This window comes from Pan paniscus, chromosome 1 (assembly GCF_029289425.2).
Source record: "Pan paniscus chromosome 1, NHGRI_mPanPan1-v2.0_pri, whole genome shotgun sequence".
NCBI lineage: Eukaryota > Metazoa > Chordata > Mammalia > Primates > Hominidae > Pan > Pan paniscus.
Window position 1 is genome coordinate 227,210,368 of NC_073249.2, and position 19,227 is coordinate 227,229,594.

The window sequence follows — 19,227 nt, forward strand, 5'->3', positions numbered from 1 at the left end:
TGGGGAGGAGCTTCCATCACCAGGCGACCAGGAACCTCTCTCTCCCCAACCCCCACCAGACCCCTCACCCGCCACTGACCACAGGGTCCTTTGCGCGCCACCTGGATCTCCCGCCCGAGGGTACAGGCCGTGGCCTCCAGCTCGCACGCGCTGCCGTATGTGACGCCGTCGCTGCCGCACACAGGATCGTAGAGGCTCGAGCACGCCTGCAGGCATTCACACGCTGCCTGCCCGTTCTTCACAGCACACGTCGCCCCAAATGCACACTGCACCCCGAGGCACGGGGACGGGGCCTGGTCTGGGAAGGACACAGGGGCTCAGTGGTCCCACAAGCCCCCGCTCCGCTGCAGGCAAAGCCCCCAGCCCCACGCAGCAGTCCCTCTCCCAGGGAGGGGATGGTGGAGGAAGAGAGAACACAGGAGAAGGGCCAGATGCACAGCAGACACGGCAGAGAAAGGGACAGACACGCGGCAGAGGCGAGTGGAACACACACCCAGGAGTCCCCGGTGGCTGCGGGCGGGGCTGCCCCCAAGCTTGGGGCTTCCTGATTGTCCACAGCAGGCTATGGGAGGGCCAGGCTTCCCCAGCCTGCCCAGGCCACTGACCCCTGACCACCAGCATCCCCAGGACACCCATGCATGTGGGGGGGCTCTCTGTGGGTGGGAGGAGCCTGCGCCCCCAGAGTCACACCCAGGGCTGCACGGGGGAGGAGGTGTCTGTCCACTTGCTCTGAGGACCACAAGGCCAGGCAGCAGCAAGCCACCCCCCCTGCCGCACCAGGGGCAGACCTCGGGCTGCGGGCTCCTGGAGGGCAGGCACGGCACCTCATCCTGCCAGCAGGTCAGGCTGGAAGACACAAGAGGCGGAGCCGACAGGGAAGAAGAGACCAAAGAGAAGAAACAGACGCAGAGAGAAAGACCAGAAGATGGGCGAACTGACCAAGACGAACACGACGGGACACGACGGCCACTACCTCCCCCGGCCCTTCAAGTCCTGACACTGCCTCCAAAACGGCCGACGGCTGCCCATGTCCCAAGAGTGAGGACCGTGGTGTTGTGTCCAGCCTGCCCACCCCAACAGCCTGTGCTTACAGCGTGGAGACATGCGGACAGGCCAGAGGACTCCCAGGGAGGGCGTGGCTGAGGGCAGGGACCAGGGAGCCTGGACAAGGCCCCGCCTCTGCCTCACCAGCCCCCAGGTATCCAGGTATCCTCCGCACACACGCTCCACCCTCCCCAGAGCCTTCCCAGAGGAACCGGCCCACTCCCAGGACCCCAAGAGGAACATGATGGATGAAGATGGCATGTGATGTCCACGCAGGGACTGACGCAGGAGCAGCCCACCCCGCCTGGCCTCCACCCCGGGGCGCTCACCACACGGGCCCTGGTGCTTGCTGGGGATGGCACGCTGCTGCCGGCACTCGGCCTGCTGCCGCCAGCAATCACTGTCATACGTGCGCCCGTCCTGGGCACACACGGGCCTGTAGGCCCCGTCACAGGTGACGCGGTCGCAGGAGCAGCGGGGACGGCCACGGCGGGACAGGCACACGGCATTGAACCGGCAGGGCTCCGGGCACTGGTCTAGGGCGCAGGGGAGAGGGAATCACGGAGGGGCCGGAGCACCCTCCATCCCTGCCCTGGGATGTGCAGGGAGCAGGGGAGCAGGCGGCCCTCCCGGAGGGGAGCCGCCCACCTCGACCCTGGCACTGGCCGGAGCCCTCCCCCCGGGGGAGCCGCCCACCTCGACCCTGGCACTGGCCGGAGCCCTCCCCCGGGGGAGCCGCTCACCTCGACCCTGGCACTGGCCGGAGCGCACTTTCTGCAGGAGGAGACCCCGGGCGGCCCCCGATCGGCCCATGACACAGTCATTTTCGTAGGTGACTCCGTCGTCCCCACACACTGGCGCCTGCCGGGCAGGGCAGCTCTCGGGCCGTAGGAGCATCTCAGGGCGCCGCGTGCGCGGGTTCACACGGCAGCTGCGGCTCAGGTCAGGGAGGGCGCCCTGACAGGGGTCTGGGGGTCGAGGGCAGGAGTCAGGACGCTGTCGCCGCGCGCCCACAGAGCTCGAGCCGTGCGCCCGCCGCCGCGCTCACCACAAGGGCCGTCGAACTTCTTGAAGACATTCTCCTGGCGGGCGCAGGCGCGGCGCAGGAGCTGGCACTCGCCGGGGTAGTCGGCGCCGTCGCTGCCGCAGACGGTCCCCTCGGGGGCGCCACGGCAGGTCGCGGGGCACAGGCACGAGGCCGTCAGCCCGTCGGCCGAGCGCGCACAGGTGCTGCCGAAGCTGCAGGTCACGTTGGAGCAGGGGTCCCGCGAGCCTGCGGGCGGGGCTTGCCGGTCAGACGGGCCGCCCCCGCCCCCGCCCCCGCCCCCGCCCCCGCTCCCGCCCCGCTTCGCCCCCCAGGCCCCTCCCAGCCCCGCTCCTCCCCGCCGGGCCCCGCAGGCCCCGCCCCCGCCCCCGCCCCGCCCCACTGGCCCCGAAGCCCCTCCCAGCCTCGCTCCATCTCATAGGCCCCGCCCCTCCCCGCCCCAGGCACCGGCCCCGCCCCGCTCACCGCACGGCCCGCGGCTGAGCAGGCGGATGCGGCGCTGCTGGCTGCACTGCGCCCGCTGCAGCTCGCATTCGTTGCTGTAGGTGGAGGCGTCCGACCCACACACCGGCGCCACCACGCTGGGGCATGGGCTCTTCTTGCAGACGCAGGACGCCCGGCCCGGCCCCTCCGCGTTGGGCTCGCACACGGCGCCGAAGCCGCACAGCATTCCCCGGCACGCTGGGGCGGGTGGGGGAGAAAGCTCAGGGTGCCGGGACGCCCGTACCCACGTCCACAAGCCTGAGAGACCTTGCCGTGCTCGCAGCCCGCGCATTCACCCCCCCCCCCGCGCCGCATCGGGGGTCCACCACGGACACGGACACGCGTGCGTGCGCTCACAGGACCGGCCCTGCCCCTCGCAGACCCCGCCCGCCGAGGATTCCCGCCAGCCCCGGGCCTCTCCAGGGATGACCTTTCTCCCCCACCCCGCACCTGCAGGCGCGGAGAGGGGCGTCTGCCGCAGGCGGCACCCGACTCTGTTTCTGCGACGGGCGAGCACCCACTTCCCACCCACCTCGTGGGCCCCCAGCGAAAAGCAGAGACGCCTCGAAACCAACTCGGGCACAAGCAGTCCAGGCCCCAGTTCTGCTCAGGAGCTCCTTCCACATCGGCACCGGAGCCCCTCACCGATTCACCCCATGGAGCCGGGGGAGCCCCTTCCCGCGCTGCTGCAGCGTCCAGCACAGCTGAGTCCTGCCGCCTCCCGCCCGGGTCGCACCCAGGTCCCGCGTCTGGCCCTCAGGGGCCTGAGAGCCCCACCGGGACGGGGTGTGAGGCCAGGTCACAGCTCTGGCCCACCTCTGGCGCCTCCCTGACCGCTCCCTGCGCCTAAGATGGGGAGGGGGGAATCTTCTTGCCTCCCTCTCCCCAACTCTTCCCCAGCTTCCCTGGAGAAGTGCAAATTCCTGGCCTCCGCCTCTACTATCTCCTATTCTCCCTGGCCAGCCCCCCACCCGCGGCAGGCCTGTGCCCTTCTGCAGCCTCCCATCGCTCCCTGGGATCCCTGGGGCACCCACACGCCCCCTCCTCCCTGGGCATCCCCCTGGCCCCCCACCTCACTCTTGCCTCCTCCATCGCCCTCACTCTCTGTCAAAGCGAACTTCCTTCTTGGAGAGGGGCAGGAACTGTTGCTCATTTTAGTTCTTACAGCTGCAGACCACAGCGCCTGACACACGTCCCATTCACCAGACCTCAACGTGGCCAACAAAGCTGCCTCAGGCACGTTAAAACCCAGGGCCCCTGTGGCAGCCCATCCTGAGCACCCCCACCCCCAGCATGGCCCACCCAGGATCAGGGAAGGGCCCGTTAGGGGCTGCAGCTGTCTGGATTTAATAAATGTTTAATTGGGTCCAATTATCATTAATAAGTCATGTCAGAGGGGTGGCTACCACCCATCACTTCCCAGCAGGCTCGTGAAATGGGGCAGGAGGAAACCCCCCCATCTCCAAGGAGGGTGGGTGCACTGGGAGCTGGAGCCAGCTGTTGCTATAGCAACAGCCCACCCCAGGCTCTGGCGCTGTCTGTCTGGGTGTCCCTGCCCCCACCCCAGAAGGCTGAGTGAGGGCCATCAGCCTGCCATCCCTGCAACCTACCCATGCTCCCCCCACCAGATCCCTGTCTTCCTCCCCAAACCTTGGCTGTGCCCCCACCCCTCTTCTGCTCCTCTCCCACCTCAGGTCTTACAGCCAGGCTGCTCAGCTCTGCATTACCCACTGTGGGAATGTGGGCAGGTTATCACCTGCCTGGGCCTCAGTGTCCCCTTCTGTGAATAGGAGCAATAGGACCTACCTCCCAGGATTGTGGGGTTAAATGGGCCAGTATCTGCAAAGCTTAGAGGGTGCCCAGCACACAGCGCTATGTGGCCCATCTGCTGCCATTGTAAGTATAGTCATGAGGGCTGTCATCACCACTGGCCTTCCCCCGTCCTGGCTCAAACCAAACTCAAACCACATGCACCCCTGGCCCTTTCACTTCCCTTCTGGTTCCCCTTCTCTCTCCCCTCAGCACCTCCCTCTCCCTTTGGCCCTGCCTTGTCCAAGGCCCTGGGACTCCCAGTCCAAATCCAACGGGCACCTGCTGATGCCCAGCCAGCTGTTCTCCTGGGCTTCGGCTGGACCTGTGGACCAATGGTTCCCCCCAGGTCCCAACCCCATGGCCAAGGACCCAGTCACCTCCCTGCACCAGGGCTCCTGAGCCTTTCTCCCCTTTTGGTCACCTTGGCTCAGCCAGACCTCTCCCAAGGCCCTGACACCATGGCCAAGGGCACTGTTCCTGGATGGCCGGCATGCTCCTCATCCACCAGGACCCGCAGCTCCCTCCATAGTCCAGCCCGAGGTCCTGCTACGTCCCAAGACAGAGCCTTGGGGAAGAAGGTGGTGATGGCAGCTCACCAGGGTGAGCGGGGCTGGACTGCTTGCAGGGGCATGGAGAGCAAGCTCTGGGATGGGAGCCTAGAGGTACCTTAGGGACAGGCTCTGAGTGACCAGCTGCTGGACCAATGTGGCAGGGCAGTGGAGAGACCTTGGGTACCTGGCGGGACCTTGAAGCCAGGCTGAGCACTGGCCCCCCATCCCCATCTGATATGCAGGGCCAGGTCCTGGCCCCTTCCCCTCTGCCTCCAGGGCCTCAGAGAGTCCGCTCCTCTTGGAATGTGGCCCCAGCTGTGGAGTGGGGGTGGATCTCCCTCACAGCATTTGATGGTGTGACACTGCCGGCCAGCCCAGGGTTTAAAGGTCACAGTGCTGGTCCCTCCCTCCTATCCCCATCCAGGCTGGAAACACATCTGCCCCTCAAGAGTGAGCTCAGGAATCACGGCCTCCGGGAAGCCCCACCCCCCCATTCTCGGCTCACACTGCGGGCTTAGGTGAGGGGCCGCTCCCACCACCGTGCTGAGTCCCCACAGGCCTAGGGGATCATAGAGGCTCCACACGAGATCACCTGAAGACAGGTGCATGTGGTGATGGCACACACGCACGTACCCGCCAGGCACAGCACATCACAGCAGCCACGCCCCGAGATGTCTCCCCAGCCAGCTGGCAGGAGGAAGGTGAGACATAGCTGAGGCCACCTGACAAGGCCACACTGCTAGAAATGCCAGCACTGGGCTCAGACACATCTGTGCTCCGGTCACCTGCCCACACGGCCCCTCATAGATGCAGGTGACACACCTAGGCCCCTGAGAGCCCTGTGTTCCCGATGGGTCATTTTTGGGGGTCCTGCCATGCCTGTCTTAGCTCCACCTCCTGCAGGGGCCCCTCCCCGGCCACTCGGCCTCCCCACCCACTCTCCCGCAGCGTGACGGGGCCTCCCACCGTGTGCAATGCTGGAGGCGGCAGTGCTTTTTATAGGAGCGGGTATATTTAACTCCCTTCCTGGTCCTGGGTAGGCTGGGGGATGGAGAGGATGCCGCAGCCCTGCTGTGAGCTCTGGCCTGTAACTATGACCGCAGTTAGGTGGCATGTGGGTCACGATGGCCTTGTGTGGAGCCCTCCGTGACTGTGTGGCAGGGTGGGCTGTGACCAGGTGAAGGGGGCAGTGTGTAAAGAAAAGGAGACACTCCCCAGCCTTCTGGGTGTCAGGAAAAGTGGCTGAGGATGCTAAGAGAGGGGACCTCCCACCTGAGCACCTCTTTAAATCCAGTTGGCTCCAGGCCTCTGGCTCACAGGTGGTGGAAACTCAGTTCTTGCCCTGGCCCTGCCCGGCCCCAGCCACCAGCATAGACCTGCATAGACCTGTCTCCTCCCCAGGACCCAGCCCACTGGGAGGGTTCAGGCCCCTTCCTGCAAGACTCGGGTCCTTCTCTGAGTCCATACCCTCCTGCCCCCAGTCCTGGGGCTGCCAGGAGGGAGAGGGTCTTCCAGGACAAGCCAGCTGCTCACCTACCTGCTCTCCCAGCCTGTTGCAGGCCCCTGCAACCCCGTGTCCCCTCAAATGCCTCAGGTCACAAACCACCTATGGTGCTGTGCTGCCCTGACCCACAGGGCTCCTGAGTCTCAGGAAGGGGGACAGCAACCCCACCGGCATGAGGCCCCTCAGAGGCCTCAATCACCTTGGCCACGCAGACCGGTCTCCTCTCCCCACAGTCCAAGAGAAGCCTGGTGCTCTGAGGAGCCTTTGGGATCTCACAGGAACAGCCTGGTGGGGTTGGGGGGCGGGTGTTGGAGGGCCATCAGGGGCTGGGGGCCAACAGACAGGTTGCAGGGCTAGAGCCCAGGGGTAGGACGGGTTCCCACAGCCACCATTCCCCATTCCTGCTGCCCAGCTCCTCACCCCAGGCCCAGCACTGCCCCAGGCCAGAGTCCCTCGGACCAGGAGTTGAGTAGCCAAGTGTGGGAGAACCACTGCCCACTTGCTGGTGTGCGGCTTCAGGAGCAAAGCACAGCTGACTACAGGTCACCCCAGCCTGGCAGGCGGTCGAGGAAGCAGAGTGCCTCCATCTCACACCCCTGAATCCAGCTCCGGTTCCCAGGTGCCTAAACTCCACACTCCCAGGGAAGACCCCACCCTATCTTTCAGACCACTGAGCATCCCAAGCTGCCCCCACCCCTGCCCCCACCTCTCAGCACAGGCGGGCATCACAGGGCCCCCTGCCAAGGCCTGGCCACCTCCTCCAGCCATCGTCCCCCACTCCCAAGACCTGGAAAGTGGCCGAGACGATCTATCCAGCCCAGGGCTCTGTCTTCAGATCACTTCAGGATTCCCCAGGTCGTCCTTCCCACCCCATGTGCTGGTCAGGAAGGCCTCAGCACAGCCCTCACAGACAGCCCTGCACACACAACTGAATGCAAGTGAGACCCAGTGATGGGGCAGGTGCTCCTTCCCCACCTGCTGGAAAGGACCCCAGGCCTGGCGAGGGAGCCACCGGTCCCCCCGTCCGTGTTCCTCTGCAGTGCTGACCACTTCCTCTCTTCCCCTCACACCACCCCGATGACAGTGGCCCAAACACCAGAAGCACCCCGGGGAGGACAGGCCCCACCTCACAAAGCAGGTCAACAAGGTCAGCCCGCCCCCTCCATCACTTGTGCCCCCCCATGACAGCCTGCAGAGTCCCAGGGACAGACTGCCGCCCTCCAGGCCCCTCCCCAGACAGCTGTCGCTGATCAGGCCAGGGCCCTCCCCCAGCTCAGCCTTCCCTGCAAGCTCCTGTCCACTTCCAGCCTCTGTCCAGCCCCACCCCTTGCTGAACAGGGAGAAGGGAGGACAATAGAGCGGAGCCCCCTGACCGGACTCTGGCCCCGCCCTACAGGTCTGACATCACCTCACAACCTGTGGGTCCCAGGACTTGTTCCCAGTTTTGAGGCTGAGGGGGCTGAGGCCCAGAGAAGTGAGAGCCGAGGTCCAGTGCCGTCAGGCGGCGGCCTCTAGTCCCCGAGTTCCTACTGCGGCCCACCGCTGCGGACTCCCAGGACAGACGCAGGTGCCCTTGTCCAGCCTCCTCCTCACTCCAGACACACTCCACACATCTGGGTGCACACCTCCAAATGGCCCCTGACTCCCAAGAGTGCCACAGCCCATCCAGGTCCCCCGAACTCAGCCCTACTCACCATCAGGAGGCGTCGGAGGCACTGGAGTGAAGTGGGTCCCGGGTTTATCTGGAAAAAAACAAATCCCCAAGTTAGGCTCCTCTGAGCAGGCCCCTCCCTGTCCCATCCCTTTACCCAGCCTGGAAAGGGGCACCCCTGCCCACCCACCCCCGCCCCACCGCTAGCCCCAGGGATCCAGGCTGGGGAGGCAGGGATGCTGAAGGGTCCAGCCCTGACCCCATGGGCTGGCTGAGGTCTGAGACAGAGGCCCCTGCTTTTCTCTGCCCCTCCAGCCAAATAGTCATGGCCTGACCCCTGTCAGATGGGGCCCCAGCCACAGGGGTGCAGGCAGGACCCCCTTCCCCGGAAGAGTCCACCGCAGGTCCTGCCCTACCCCCAACTGCCGGCTCTCAGTGTAGCCGGCTGCCCCTCCCTCCCCAGCTCCCGCAGAAAGTGTTTCTGCAGCTTTGGGTGAGGGCCAGGCCCACTGAGAGCCCAAGGACGGCCTCCAGGGACCGAGGGGTCCGCAGAGTGACCCATCCCATCCCCGGGAAGCTGCCGGGAGCCCCGCGGACCCGCCGCGGCCTCCAGCCTCTATGTGCAGGGGCTTCGGGGTTGGGGCTTGGCCAGTGCGGCGCCCCGCCCGCGGCCACCTACAGTTGTTGAGGAACAGCAGCACCGCGAAGCCGAGCGTGGCGGTGGCCAGCAGGATCAGGCAGGCGTTGCAGGGCACCATGAAGCCTCGCACCAGCAGGGAGGCGCCAGGCGGCTGCCGGGTGTCCCGCGCCAGCGGCAGCGGAGGCATGGCCCGGGGCTCCTGCTCTGCGCCCCACTCTCAGAGCGTGGAGGCTTCTCACGGGGTGCCCTTGGGCCTCTTCAGGGCTGCTCGCCCCATCCTGGGACCCCTGGGGCGGCGGACAGCAGCTGTGCCCTCAGAGTTCACCCAGTCACAGCCCTGGGGGTGCCAGGTCCCGGCTCCAGTCCTCCAGGCTCATCGTGGGAGGAGGGCAGAATTCTCCCGGAGTAGAAATCCCAAATGTGGGCTCCGAGGTAGGCGGAGGAGAGACTGCGAGCCCGCGGCCACCCCTGCTGCCCACAGCCTCCCCGGGCTGGCCGCCAGCGCTTGGTCTTCCCGGAGCCCCCGGAGCCGCGCAGGCCGGAGAGGCGGTGCGCGCGGCAGGTGCGCGGGGTCCGGGCGCCGAGGGTCTGCTGTCCCCGTCCCCGGCAGAGGCGGAAGCGGCGATAGGAGCGGGCAGGCAGGAGGGGCGGCCGCGTCGGGAGCGAGAAGAAAGCGCCGCCTGCGGAGGCCGCGCCGGGTCGCGGGCTCCCTCCAGCTCCCCTCGTCCTCGCGGGGCTGGGGAGGTGAGTGAGGGGCGAAGACGCCGCGGAGGGAGGGCGGGAGCAGAGACAAAGGAAGCCGCCTCCAGGGACCCCGGCGTCCGCGGGGAGTTCCAGAGGATCGGGCGGATGCGGACGGGAGAGCGCCGCACAAAAGGGAACGCCGGGCAGGCGGGGCCGGGGGTGCTCGGCTGGGGCTGGGGCTGGGACTGGGGCTGGGCCTGGGGGCGCTGAGGCTGAAGCTGGGGCCGGGGGTGGGACTGGGGGCGCTGGGGCTGGGCCGGGGGTGGGACTGAGGCTGCGGGCGTTCAACTGGGATTGAGTCGAGGGCAGCGGTGGGGCTGGGCCGGGGGAGCAGGGGTCGCGCCGGGCAGGGTCGCGTGCTGGAGCGGAGGCGGGTGCGGCCGGGGCAGGTCGCGGGAGGAGGAAGCGCCTGGGGAGCAGGAGCTGGGCTGGGCGGGTCCGCGCCCCGCACCCGCGGGGGTGAATCGGAGTCGCCGCAGGGGGCTCGGGGGGCCGCGTGCGCCCGCGTGTGCGCGTCGTCGTGCGTGTGCCCGCGAGTGTCTGCGCCCGCGGCCCCGCCCTGGCGGGGCGTAGGTGGGGGAGGGCCCCAGGTGCGGCGCGAGCTGGAGGGTGGAGTGAGGTGAGCGGCCTAGAAATCGCCTCGCCCACTTTCCCCTGGGGATTGACAGTGGCTCCTCCAGTCGCCGGCGCCCCCGACTCCCGCGCGGGGCGGGGTCATGCAAATGAGCCCCATGCAAATTGCGGCGGGGACTCCCTGCGGGTCCGTGGGGCTGGAACGCCCCCAAGAGGCCGTTCCGGGAACGTCCGGGCCCTGACGTCACTGCGGCCCGGGGCGGGGAATGGGGGTCTGGGCCCATCTGGGACTCCTGACGCGTAGTCCGGCGTCCCCACACCCGCCCCCGTAGGTCGCCCCTCTCCCTGGCCGCTGCCCAGCCGGGGGATCCGGGGGTAAGGGAGGGGCCCGTCCGGTCCGGTGTGTGCACCATTCCCTAGAGTCCATGCCAGGCCCGACCACCCTGGAGGCCAGAATCTCTCGGCGACCGCACCTCAGCGCCCCCGCACACCCCTGGCCACCCGCAGCCTTTGGAAGGGACCCCTGCGCACCCATTACCATGCCCTCTCCTCTGTCCCTGCAATGACCTACCCCATTCCCCAAGCCCCAGCTCCAGGAAAGCAAGGACCCGGCCCCAGGGCGCTTCTGCTCCACCAGTCCCCTCCAGCACCACGGACCAAGCCATCTGCCACACTCGGTCTCACCCACTCTGCAGACGACAGCTGCCGGCAGCCACCAGTGCCACCGCGTGGTCACACCCAGGCCTCACCTCAGTCCACCCCAGAGGACCCACTGCCCACACCTGCTGCCTTCCTGGAGTCCCCCAGCTGGGTGTCTGGGCCCCTCAACCCCATGGCCTCCATCTGGATTCTCCCCAACGCCTCCTTCCCTCCAGGTGCCCTGTCTCACCTCCTGGTCAGGCTCCTCCAAGGGCCCCAGCCAAATCCCACCAACCCCACCTTAGCTGGGAAGGTCCTGTCTTGCCAGCTCCCTCTCTTGGGACTCCTTTCCACCCCACAGCCAGGGACCAGCACCACGGCATCACCCAGACAGGAGGCCTCCACATCTCTACGGCCCTGGAACCTGGTGTTCCAATGAAACCTTGCAGGAAAATCCAAACTCAGCCAAGGGTTCTCACCCACCCCAAGCCACGTCCCATCCAGAGCAGCTGTCAAAGGAAGCACTTGCAGACCCACCCCTGCTGGCCTCACTCTCTCCTCAGGGGAGCTCCTACCCCAACCACCCCACCCTGCTGGACCTTGGCACTGTCCACACCAGGCTGACAGTGTGCCGGCGGCGCTGACTGTGGGTGCCCCGGGCAGGGTCTGACTTTTAACTCCCCAGCGCGGGGTGTGGCCCAGGGATGAGAAAACCCAGAACAGGACTTGCTGTGCAGAGGCAGGTGGTTCACATGCATTCCCCATTTCTCACCTCCCAGCTCTGAGTCCCAGGGGCAGTGCCAGGGTCAAACCCAGGCCGTGCTACCAGGTCACGTGCCAGCCCGCCTGCTGCCACCACCTTCAGCCATGGGATCTCTGGGCGGGCTCTGCAGGAGGAGGACAGGTACCACAATGTGGGAGGGGTGGGGGAGCCCCAGGTACGGGCTGGCAGAGGGGGCCTCAAACACTGCCTGGGAAGTTTGCCCCCACACAGAGAGACCCTGGGATCTGCCAGCAAAGGGGGCCCAACAAGCTGAAAGTCACGTGGGGGGCCTGGCTGCCCCAGGCCAACACTGGAATGAGGCTTAGGGCTCCTTGGGCTGGGCCAGGGGAAGGGGAACCAGGCAGGCAGCCTGGCCCCACCCAGCCCCAGTCAGTGTCTGAGCCCCCCACAGAGGCCCAGATGCCTTCAGAAAGACAAAGGGCCATTGAGGCCCCAGGCCCAGCCAGGGAGGGAGCTCAAGCGACTTGAGCTATTTTGGGATCTTCAGACAAAATCATTCAGCCCTGACCAGCCCACGCAGGCTCATGTGCAGGAAAGAGTACTAGCCCCCTGGTCCCTGATCTCACACTCACAGCACCATGCACCGCACACACATACACACACATGCTGATCTCACACTCAGCACCATGCACTGCACACACACACACATGCTGATACACTCACAGCACCATACACTGCACACACACACATGCTGATACACTCACAGCACCATGCACTGCACACACACATGCTGATCTCACACTCAGCACCATGCACTGCACACACACACAATCTCACACTCACAGCACCATGCACTGCACACACACACATGCTGATCTCACAGCACCATGCACTGCACACACACACATGCTGATCTCACACAGCACCATGCACTGCACACACACACATGCTGATCTCACAACACCATGCACTGCACACACACACACATGATCTCACACAGCACCATGCACTGCGCACACACACACATGCTGATCTCACACTCACAGCACCATGCACTGCACACACACGATTTCACTCAGCACCATGCATTGCACACACACACGATTTCACACTCAACACCATGCACTGCACACACACATGCTGATCTCACAGCACCATGTACTGCACACACACACACGGCCACACAATGGGTATTCCTGGCCTGCCCAGCACCACCCCTGCTCCTTGACCCCCACTCTGCCCCATTCAGCCCCACTGCCGACCCCAGCCCCAGCCTCAATTCTCTCCCTCCACCTGCCCACATAGACGCGGGATGTCCCCCTCCCCCTACCTGCCTGCATAGACACTGATGTCCCCCCCCCACCTGCCTGCATAGACACTGATGCTCCCCACCTGCCTGCATAGACACTGATATCCCCCCCACCTGCCTGCATAGACACTGATGCCCTCCACCTGCCTGCATAGACACTGATATCCCCCCCACCTGCCTGCATAGACACTGATCCCCCCACCTGCATAGACACTGATGCCCCCCACCTGCCTGCATAGACAGATATCCCCCCCACCTGCCTGCATAGACACTGATCCCCCCACCTGCATAGACACTGATGCCCCCCACCTGCCTGCATAGACACTGATGCCCCCCACCTGCCTGCATAGACACTGATGCCCCCCCACCTGCCTGCATAGACACTGATGCCCCCCACCTGCCTGCATAGACACTGATGCCCCCCCACCTGCCTGCATAGACACTGATGCCCCCCACCTGCCTGCATAGACACTGATCCCCCCACCTGCATAGACACTGATGCCCCCCACCTGCCTGCATAGACACTGATGCCCCCCCACCTGCCTGCATAGACACTGATATCCCCCCCGACCTGCCTGCATAGATATTGGGCGTCCCCCATATCTTTGTGCAACATTAATTTTGTTCCTCAACCCCCACCCATACACTGGGAAGGCACGTTCCCCTCACCTCCCACCCATATGTTCCCGTGTGGACACAGGCACACTCTGGTTGGGCACCCGCAGGCACTTATCCTGCCCTCAGAAGGCGGGGGTTGGGGCCTGGAGTGGGTGGAGCACTGGGGCTCTCTGGCAATTGGCAGGCCCCAGAGGGGCTGGGGCTCGGTTCCTTCGGAAAGGGTGGCGTGGCTGGGGGTGCCCTTGGCCCACGCACCGCACACAGGCTCGAATGCAGACGCTGACTTCCGGTCCACCCAAACGCTCGGTGCCCCCAACCCCAACCAAGGAAAACAGCTGGCGTGGAGCAGTCAGTGCCCACAGGTGCCGCCAGCCAGGTGCGGGGGTGGGGGGGGGGGCGTTTCCCCATGGGAGAGAGAACGGCCAGCAGGAGAGGCCAGCAGGGGAGACGGCAGCTCCGAGGCAGGAATCAGCTTGCTCCCAGCTGTGGGGTCACGGCAGCTGATGACTGCGCCCCAGCCCTCTCTCCCGCCCCGTGTCCACAGCCTCTTTCTCCCACGGTTCTCTGCACGGGCCTTCACCCCTCAATGCACAGCTCCTTCCCGGCTTCCCTGGGAAGCCCCGTGGAGGTGCCAACCGTGAGTGTGTGAATGGGGAAGGCACTGATGATGAAATCAGTGAAGGTCATGGTGAGCCCTGCTCACACCCCAGCCTCCCCTGGGGAGAGAAGGGGGCACAGCCCCTCCCCACCAGCTGCTGTGGGCCAGGGCTGCCGTGGGCCGGTGTTTGTGCTTGTGCTTCTCCAGTGGGGGGTGCGTGGGAGCCTCCCACCTGCGGACACACAGGGGCTTGCTTCTCCTAGGGCCCAGTGTGGGGGTGGCCAAGGTGGCTGCCAAAGGGCGGGGCAGGGAGGCTCAGGCCAGCGACAGACCCCCGCTCCCACACTGACCAGGCCTGGTCTGACTCCCAGACTGCCCTGCTGCCCCCAGACAGAGCCCCATCTGAGCAGGGGTGGGCATCTGTGTCAGTCTTGAGGTCCCGCAGGCATGTGAGGGACTGTGACCCAGGACCCTCTCCTGTCCTCACTGCAGCCCCAAGGGACCCAGCATGCCTTCATCTCAAACCTTCAGAAACCACACTGGTCATCTCAGAGGCAGCGCCTGCAGAAGGTCCTGGGCCCTTTGCCAGACACGGGGCAGCGTGCTGGACGCAGTGAGCAGGGGGCAGGAGAGTGGAAAACCAACAGCAAGCTGAGGCGAGACACGTGCACAAGGACAGAGGAAGAGCCCAGCTCCGAGGCCCCCTGGACAGGCCAGGGTCACCCACCACCAGCCCCACACCTGCAGCACTGGCCCGGGCTGAACCCGGGGACATAGGGTGGTAAGAACCATGGCCCACTAGTGGAGGCTCCACACAGAATTCTGAAGTGCACAGACTGGTACATCTGAGGCTGCAGGCACGTGCACACACATGCGTGTACACACACACACAAACACGTGCACACACACAGGCCACACAGCTGGAAACAGCCGGCTGCCTGTAGGACACAGCGCGCCCCTTCTCCCACGCCTCTGCTCCGTGGGGGGACTGCAGGAGGAGGGGGCTGGGAGGGGCCGTCTCCCTTTCCCAGGTCCTGCTGTGAGCTGCCCCTGGCAGGGGGCCTTCCTCAGAAGAAGTTCCCAGGATCTGTGCTGGGGGGAGAGGCCCCTTCGGGGGGGCTTCCCTCAGTGCTGCAGGCTCCGCTAGAGACCTGCCTCATTCCCTAGATCCCAGCCACGATCTTGCCACAGCCTGAGGGGCGCACAGGACTGCTCTGAGCCCCAGTGCAGCTCCCAGCAGCTCACCCAGCAGGCAGGAGGTGCAGGGGTACAGAGCCTCCTCCTCCAGCGGGCGACTGTCCATGGGGTGATATCTCAGCCCTGCACTTCCTTTTTCTCATCTCTGAGGGGCAGGCACCTCCTGGGACCCCGGGGTTCCATCCTGAGGTGGGCGGGCCACCACGGTGTTTCCGTCTGCAGCCCCAGCCCCGCTGGGCTTCGGGGGCCCTGGGGAGCCCAGTCCAAGTGGGGAGGGGGGTGCCAGAACCAGGACTGCAGGGAGGGGGTCCGTTCCTGCCCCACCCAGGCCGCTGGTGGGGCTGCGGACCTGGGTCCCACAGGTGGAAGCAAAGCCCTGGGCGTGGGGCGTCTGCTTCTGCAGTTGTTTTCCACCCTCCTGCGGTGATGGGGGCAGAGTCAGCCCTTCAGGAAGGAAGCTGCACGGGCCTGGCTGGAATGACCTCTGGCCGGACCTGTGGCCCCGAGGCACGGGCACCCCCTTCCCTGGAGCAGCCCCATCCCGCCTTCTGCAGGCTGTGGGGCTAATGATTCCCTCTCCTGATCTTGCAGGGACAGGAACCTGTCCTCACCCTAACCTCCTTCTCCCCTACCTTGGCCTGGAGGCTGCAGCAGGTGCCATCCCCACCACCACCCACAGAGGCCCCACCAGAGCGGCCAGTGTGGACAAGCGGGAGCGAGCCCAGTTCCAAAACAACCTTCCCTCTCTAGTCTGCAGGAACAATGGAGCCAGGGCTGTTCTCTGGGTGGGGAGTGACGGGGTGGGGTGGGGTCTGGAAAAAGCTAAGAGTTCCTTCCCCCAGCTCAGCTCGGCCCTCTCAAAGAGGTCATCTCCACAGAACTGACCAGCCCGATTCCCCTACCCCTGCCACCACCTCACTCCCTTTGGTTTCAGCCAGCAAAGCCCCCCCCCAGGCCAAGGCAGGGGCAAGCCCAGGAGAAGTCAAAGACGGGACAAGTCCATTCACGCAGGCGGGAAGCACCAAGCCCCGACTTCCCACCAGGAGCCCCGGGGTTGGGATGGACAGAGGTGGGCCCTTCACCTGGCAGACCCCCCTCCCAGCTCCAGGAGAAACAGAGGTGGAGCCCCACTTCCCACCAGGAGCCCCTGGGTGGGGAGACACAGAGGTGAGTGGGGAGGGACAGAGGTAGGCCCTCCGCCCTCCCACCCGGCAGACCCCCTCCCAGCTGCAGGAGGGAGATTGGGGCAGCAGCCTCGAGCCCAGACCTGCCTGGGGGAGGGCCAGAGAGGGGCTCATGGGGTGGGGGTGGGGGAACCAGGGGGCAGGATGAGAACCTGGAGTCAGGAGGGGGCAGGAGAGGGTGGCAGGAATGCGGAGGAGTTGGGGGCAGGAGCTGAGCCCTGGGCAGGAGAGGGGGCTGGGCCCAGCCCTATGGGAGGTCCTCCTGCATCCCAGAAACCTCCCCCAACTCCTAGACTGCCCCACACTGAGGGGAGCCTGGTCTGGGGCTGTCGGGCCCCTCAACCCCAGCACTGATGCTGTCCCCGGTGCCGTGGGACTCTGGGCTTCCCCTAGGACTGCCGTCCTGAAGCCTAGACAGCTGGCCAGGCAGGGAGGAAGGGAGGGTGCACACGCCGGAATACAGGCGGGGCTGCGACTAGGCCGCCGGGACCCCGGGCTTCAGAGCTGGGCAGGGCCGGGCTGGGAAGGCGCCAGACTCACTCTGACCCTGGCCCCCTGCCCTGTCCCTGTGCCAGGCCCCGGCAGGGGCAGACAACACTCCCTTTCTCTGCTCCTGGCTCCTAGCAGGGAGGGATAGGCCCCGGGCGGCCTGGCCGGCCCTCAGCCAGGAGTCCCTCCTGGGGGCTTCAGGGAGGCTCTAGGACCAGCCTTTGTGAGGTGGGCTGGGAGGGCATGGGCAGTGCTCAGACAGGACAGGGTGGCGAGGGCTGGAGGAGTCGCCCGCTCAGCCGCCAGCCCTGGGCAGCTGGCACTGCGGAGGCCAGGCCACTTCCCTGACAAAGCAGGGGCGGGGGTCTCCTTCCGGAGGGAGCAGCGGGCCTCCCCCGCCCAAAGGTGGCGCAGAGGGAGGGACACATACCTGTCTTAGTTATGCCAGGAATGTGGCTCCCTAGGCAGAGAAGGGGGGAGGAGCCTTTCTGAGGGCTGTTGACTGGGGGAGGGGCCTTGGCTGGGCAAGGCCAGGAAGACCTGGCAGGGCCAGGTGAGAAACTGAGGAAAGGAAGTCCTCAGTAGAGCTGAGTCCAGGTGTGGCCCAGCAGCAGGTGCACCTCAGGCGGTGTCCGGGCAGGGGTGGTGAGGGGCGTGGCCCTCCCCGACCTGGGGAGCTCGGAGGGGCCTTTGTCTCCAGGATGGGGTTCCCCATACAAGGTGGGACCCTGTGGTCTCAGGGGTAGCTTCTGAAGACTAGGGGCTGCCCAGACATCATCCTGTGCCCTGGGAGGTGGGGTCGGAGTCAGATGGGGAGAGGTCAGCTAGGCTCAAGCCCCCTCCGTCCATCCCCCTCACTAGGGTGAGGCCTTGGCTACCAGAGGGCCCAGTGTGGGGTTCAATGTCCTTATCTCCTACAGAGCAGGAGGTGGACCCACCTCCCACACCACCCAGTGTGAGGGGAGGGGTGGGCACACAGAATTGTCCCTTCTCCAGCCAGACTGGCTCCAGAGACCTTGTCCCTCAGGGCTCAGCCCAGGCTTCTGGGAGGCATTTACCCTGTCCCGGCAGCCAGGGACCCCAGCCACCCGAGATATCCCTGGTCTACTTCCACAGCAGAGCTCCACATGTCCCACCGGAAGCTCCTGGGCTCCCCACTCCTCATGCTGTTTCCCTCCTGAGGCTCCCCTTGGCCCCTGGCTCACCTGCAAGGCCCCTCCCATGACAGTCCTCCCTGGCTAACCCTCCCCTGGCCAGCCCCACCCCAGGGGGTCCGGTGGCCACAGCCCCTCCCGGGTGCTCCCCAAGCTGCATACTGGCTGTGGGTCCCAGGCTCCCCACCTGGAGCTCGTCCCTGAGTGCGACTGCCCACAGCTGGGCTAAGCCACACCCACCTGGCAGGGGCTCCCCACGGACCCTCCTCCCAGCGCTCTGCTCCGCCTGGGCACTCGCTCCAGAGCCAGGGCCTGGCACGCGTAGAGCGGCTTCGGTAAGATGCAGAGCCTCGTTCGGCTGGGGTGACTCTCCTGCCATGTGCCCTCTGACCCTAGAGCAAGTCCTCAGCTACTAAGTCACGGACTCTCGGGCTGGACCCACCTGGCTGTGGGGTTAGTGACTCCCTCTCCTGATCTTGCAGGGACAGGAACCTCTCCTCGCCCTAACCCCCTTCTCGAGCCCCTCCTCAGCTCCCGACAGCCTATCCTGAGTCCACGACGCCCCCATCTTTTCCCCAGACCACGAGTGCTCAGAAGAGGACCAAGGTTATCATGTCCTGCCAGTGGGGGACCCAGGGGACCCTCCTCTGTGCTGCACTGAGGCCCTGGACCCTGAAGGCAGCTTGGGGACCACTGACCACAGGCTGGGGAAAAGGCCGCAGCGTTCCTTATTTTGGGTGCTGCCCCTCCCCCTGCACAGCCCCCAGGCATGCACAGAGAAGGCAAGAGCAGTGGACAGTCCAGGACCTCACAAGGACCCCTCAAGAGCCAGGCTAATGTCAGGGCAGCAAAGTTTCCTGCCGGCCAACGGAGCAGATCGGAGAGACGGGAAGTCAGGACCCTTGCCGTTGCCTTGAGGAGGAAGCATTCTCCAGACCCCCCCACCGACACATCCCTTCCCAGGCAGCCATGAGGGAGCAGACAGGATGTGGGGGCGACAGGGACCTCCTATATTTTCCCTGCCACATTCCCCAGCCAACGATCTCAGTCCCCAACTGGGACTTGTCCTGCGGGGGCTGCCGTGGGATTTCTGCCCCCACCAGGCTGGGGTCAGGGAGGGCCACTCCTTGGCCCTTCGGCAGAGCCACGGGAACAGCAAGCAAGACCTCACGACGGCAAATGCCACACCCTCCACATCCGCAGAAGCCGCACAGCCTCGCCCTCCCGCCCGATCCCCACGGCGAGGGGTGCTCGACACGCGGGCCCGT

The 19,227-nt window shown here is 65.8% G+C and overlaps 1 protein-coding gene across 13 annotated transcripts in view; it reads right to left on the reverse strand.

Moving 5' to 3' along the window:
• Nucleotides 1-19,227, reverse strand: part of AGRN (agrin) — a 34,680-nt gene that overhangs the window by 12,624 nt on the left and 2,829 nt on the right. For 11 of the 13 annotated variants that reach the window (XR_008621389.2, XR_008621387.2, XM_055099851.2 and 8 more), the window contains exons 3-8: nt 8,134-8,181; nt 2,555-2,770; nt 2,093-2,317; nt 1,788-2,012; nt 1,374-1,580; nt 80-298 (exon numbers count right to left, since the gene is read on the reverse strand). Coding sequence is in view for 11 of the 13 variants with exons in the window: in XM_055099851.2 (XP_054955826.2) it covers nt 80-298; nt 1,374-1,580; nt 1,788-2,012; nt 2,093-2,317; nt 2,555-2,770; nt 8,134-8,181 (1,140 nt within the window). In the remaining 2 variants the exon portion in view is untranslated. Of the gene's footprint in view, nt 1-79; nt 299-1,373; nt 1,581-1,787; nt 2,013-2,092; nt 2,318-2,554; nt 2,771-8,133; nt 8,182-8,769; nt 9,238-19,227 lie in introns of those variants that run through there. The other 2 variants (XM_034951765.3, XM_034951771.4) reach the window with 2 other exon arrangements.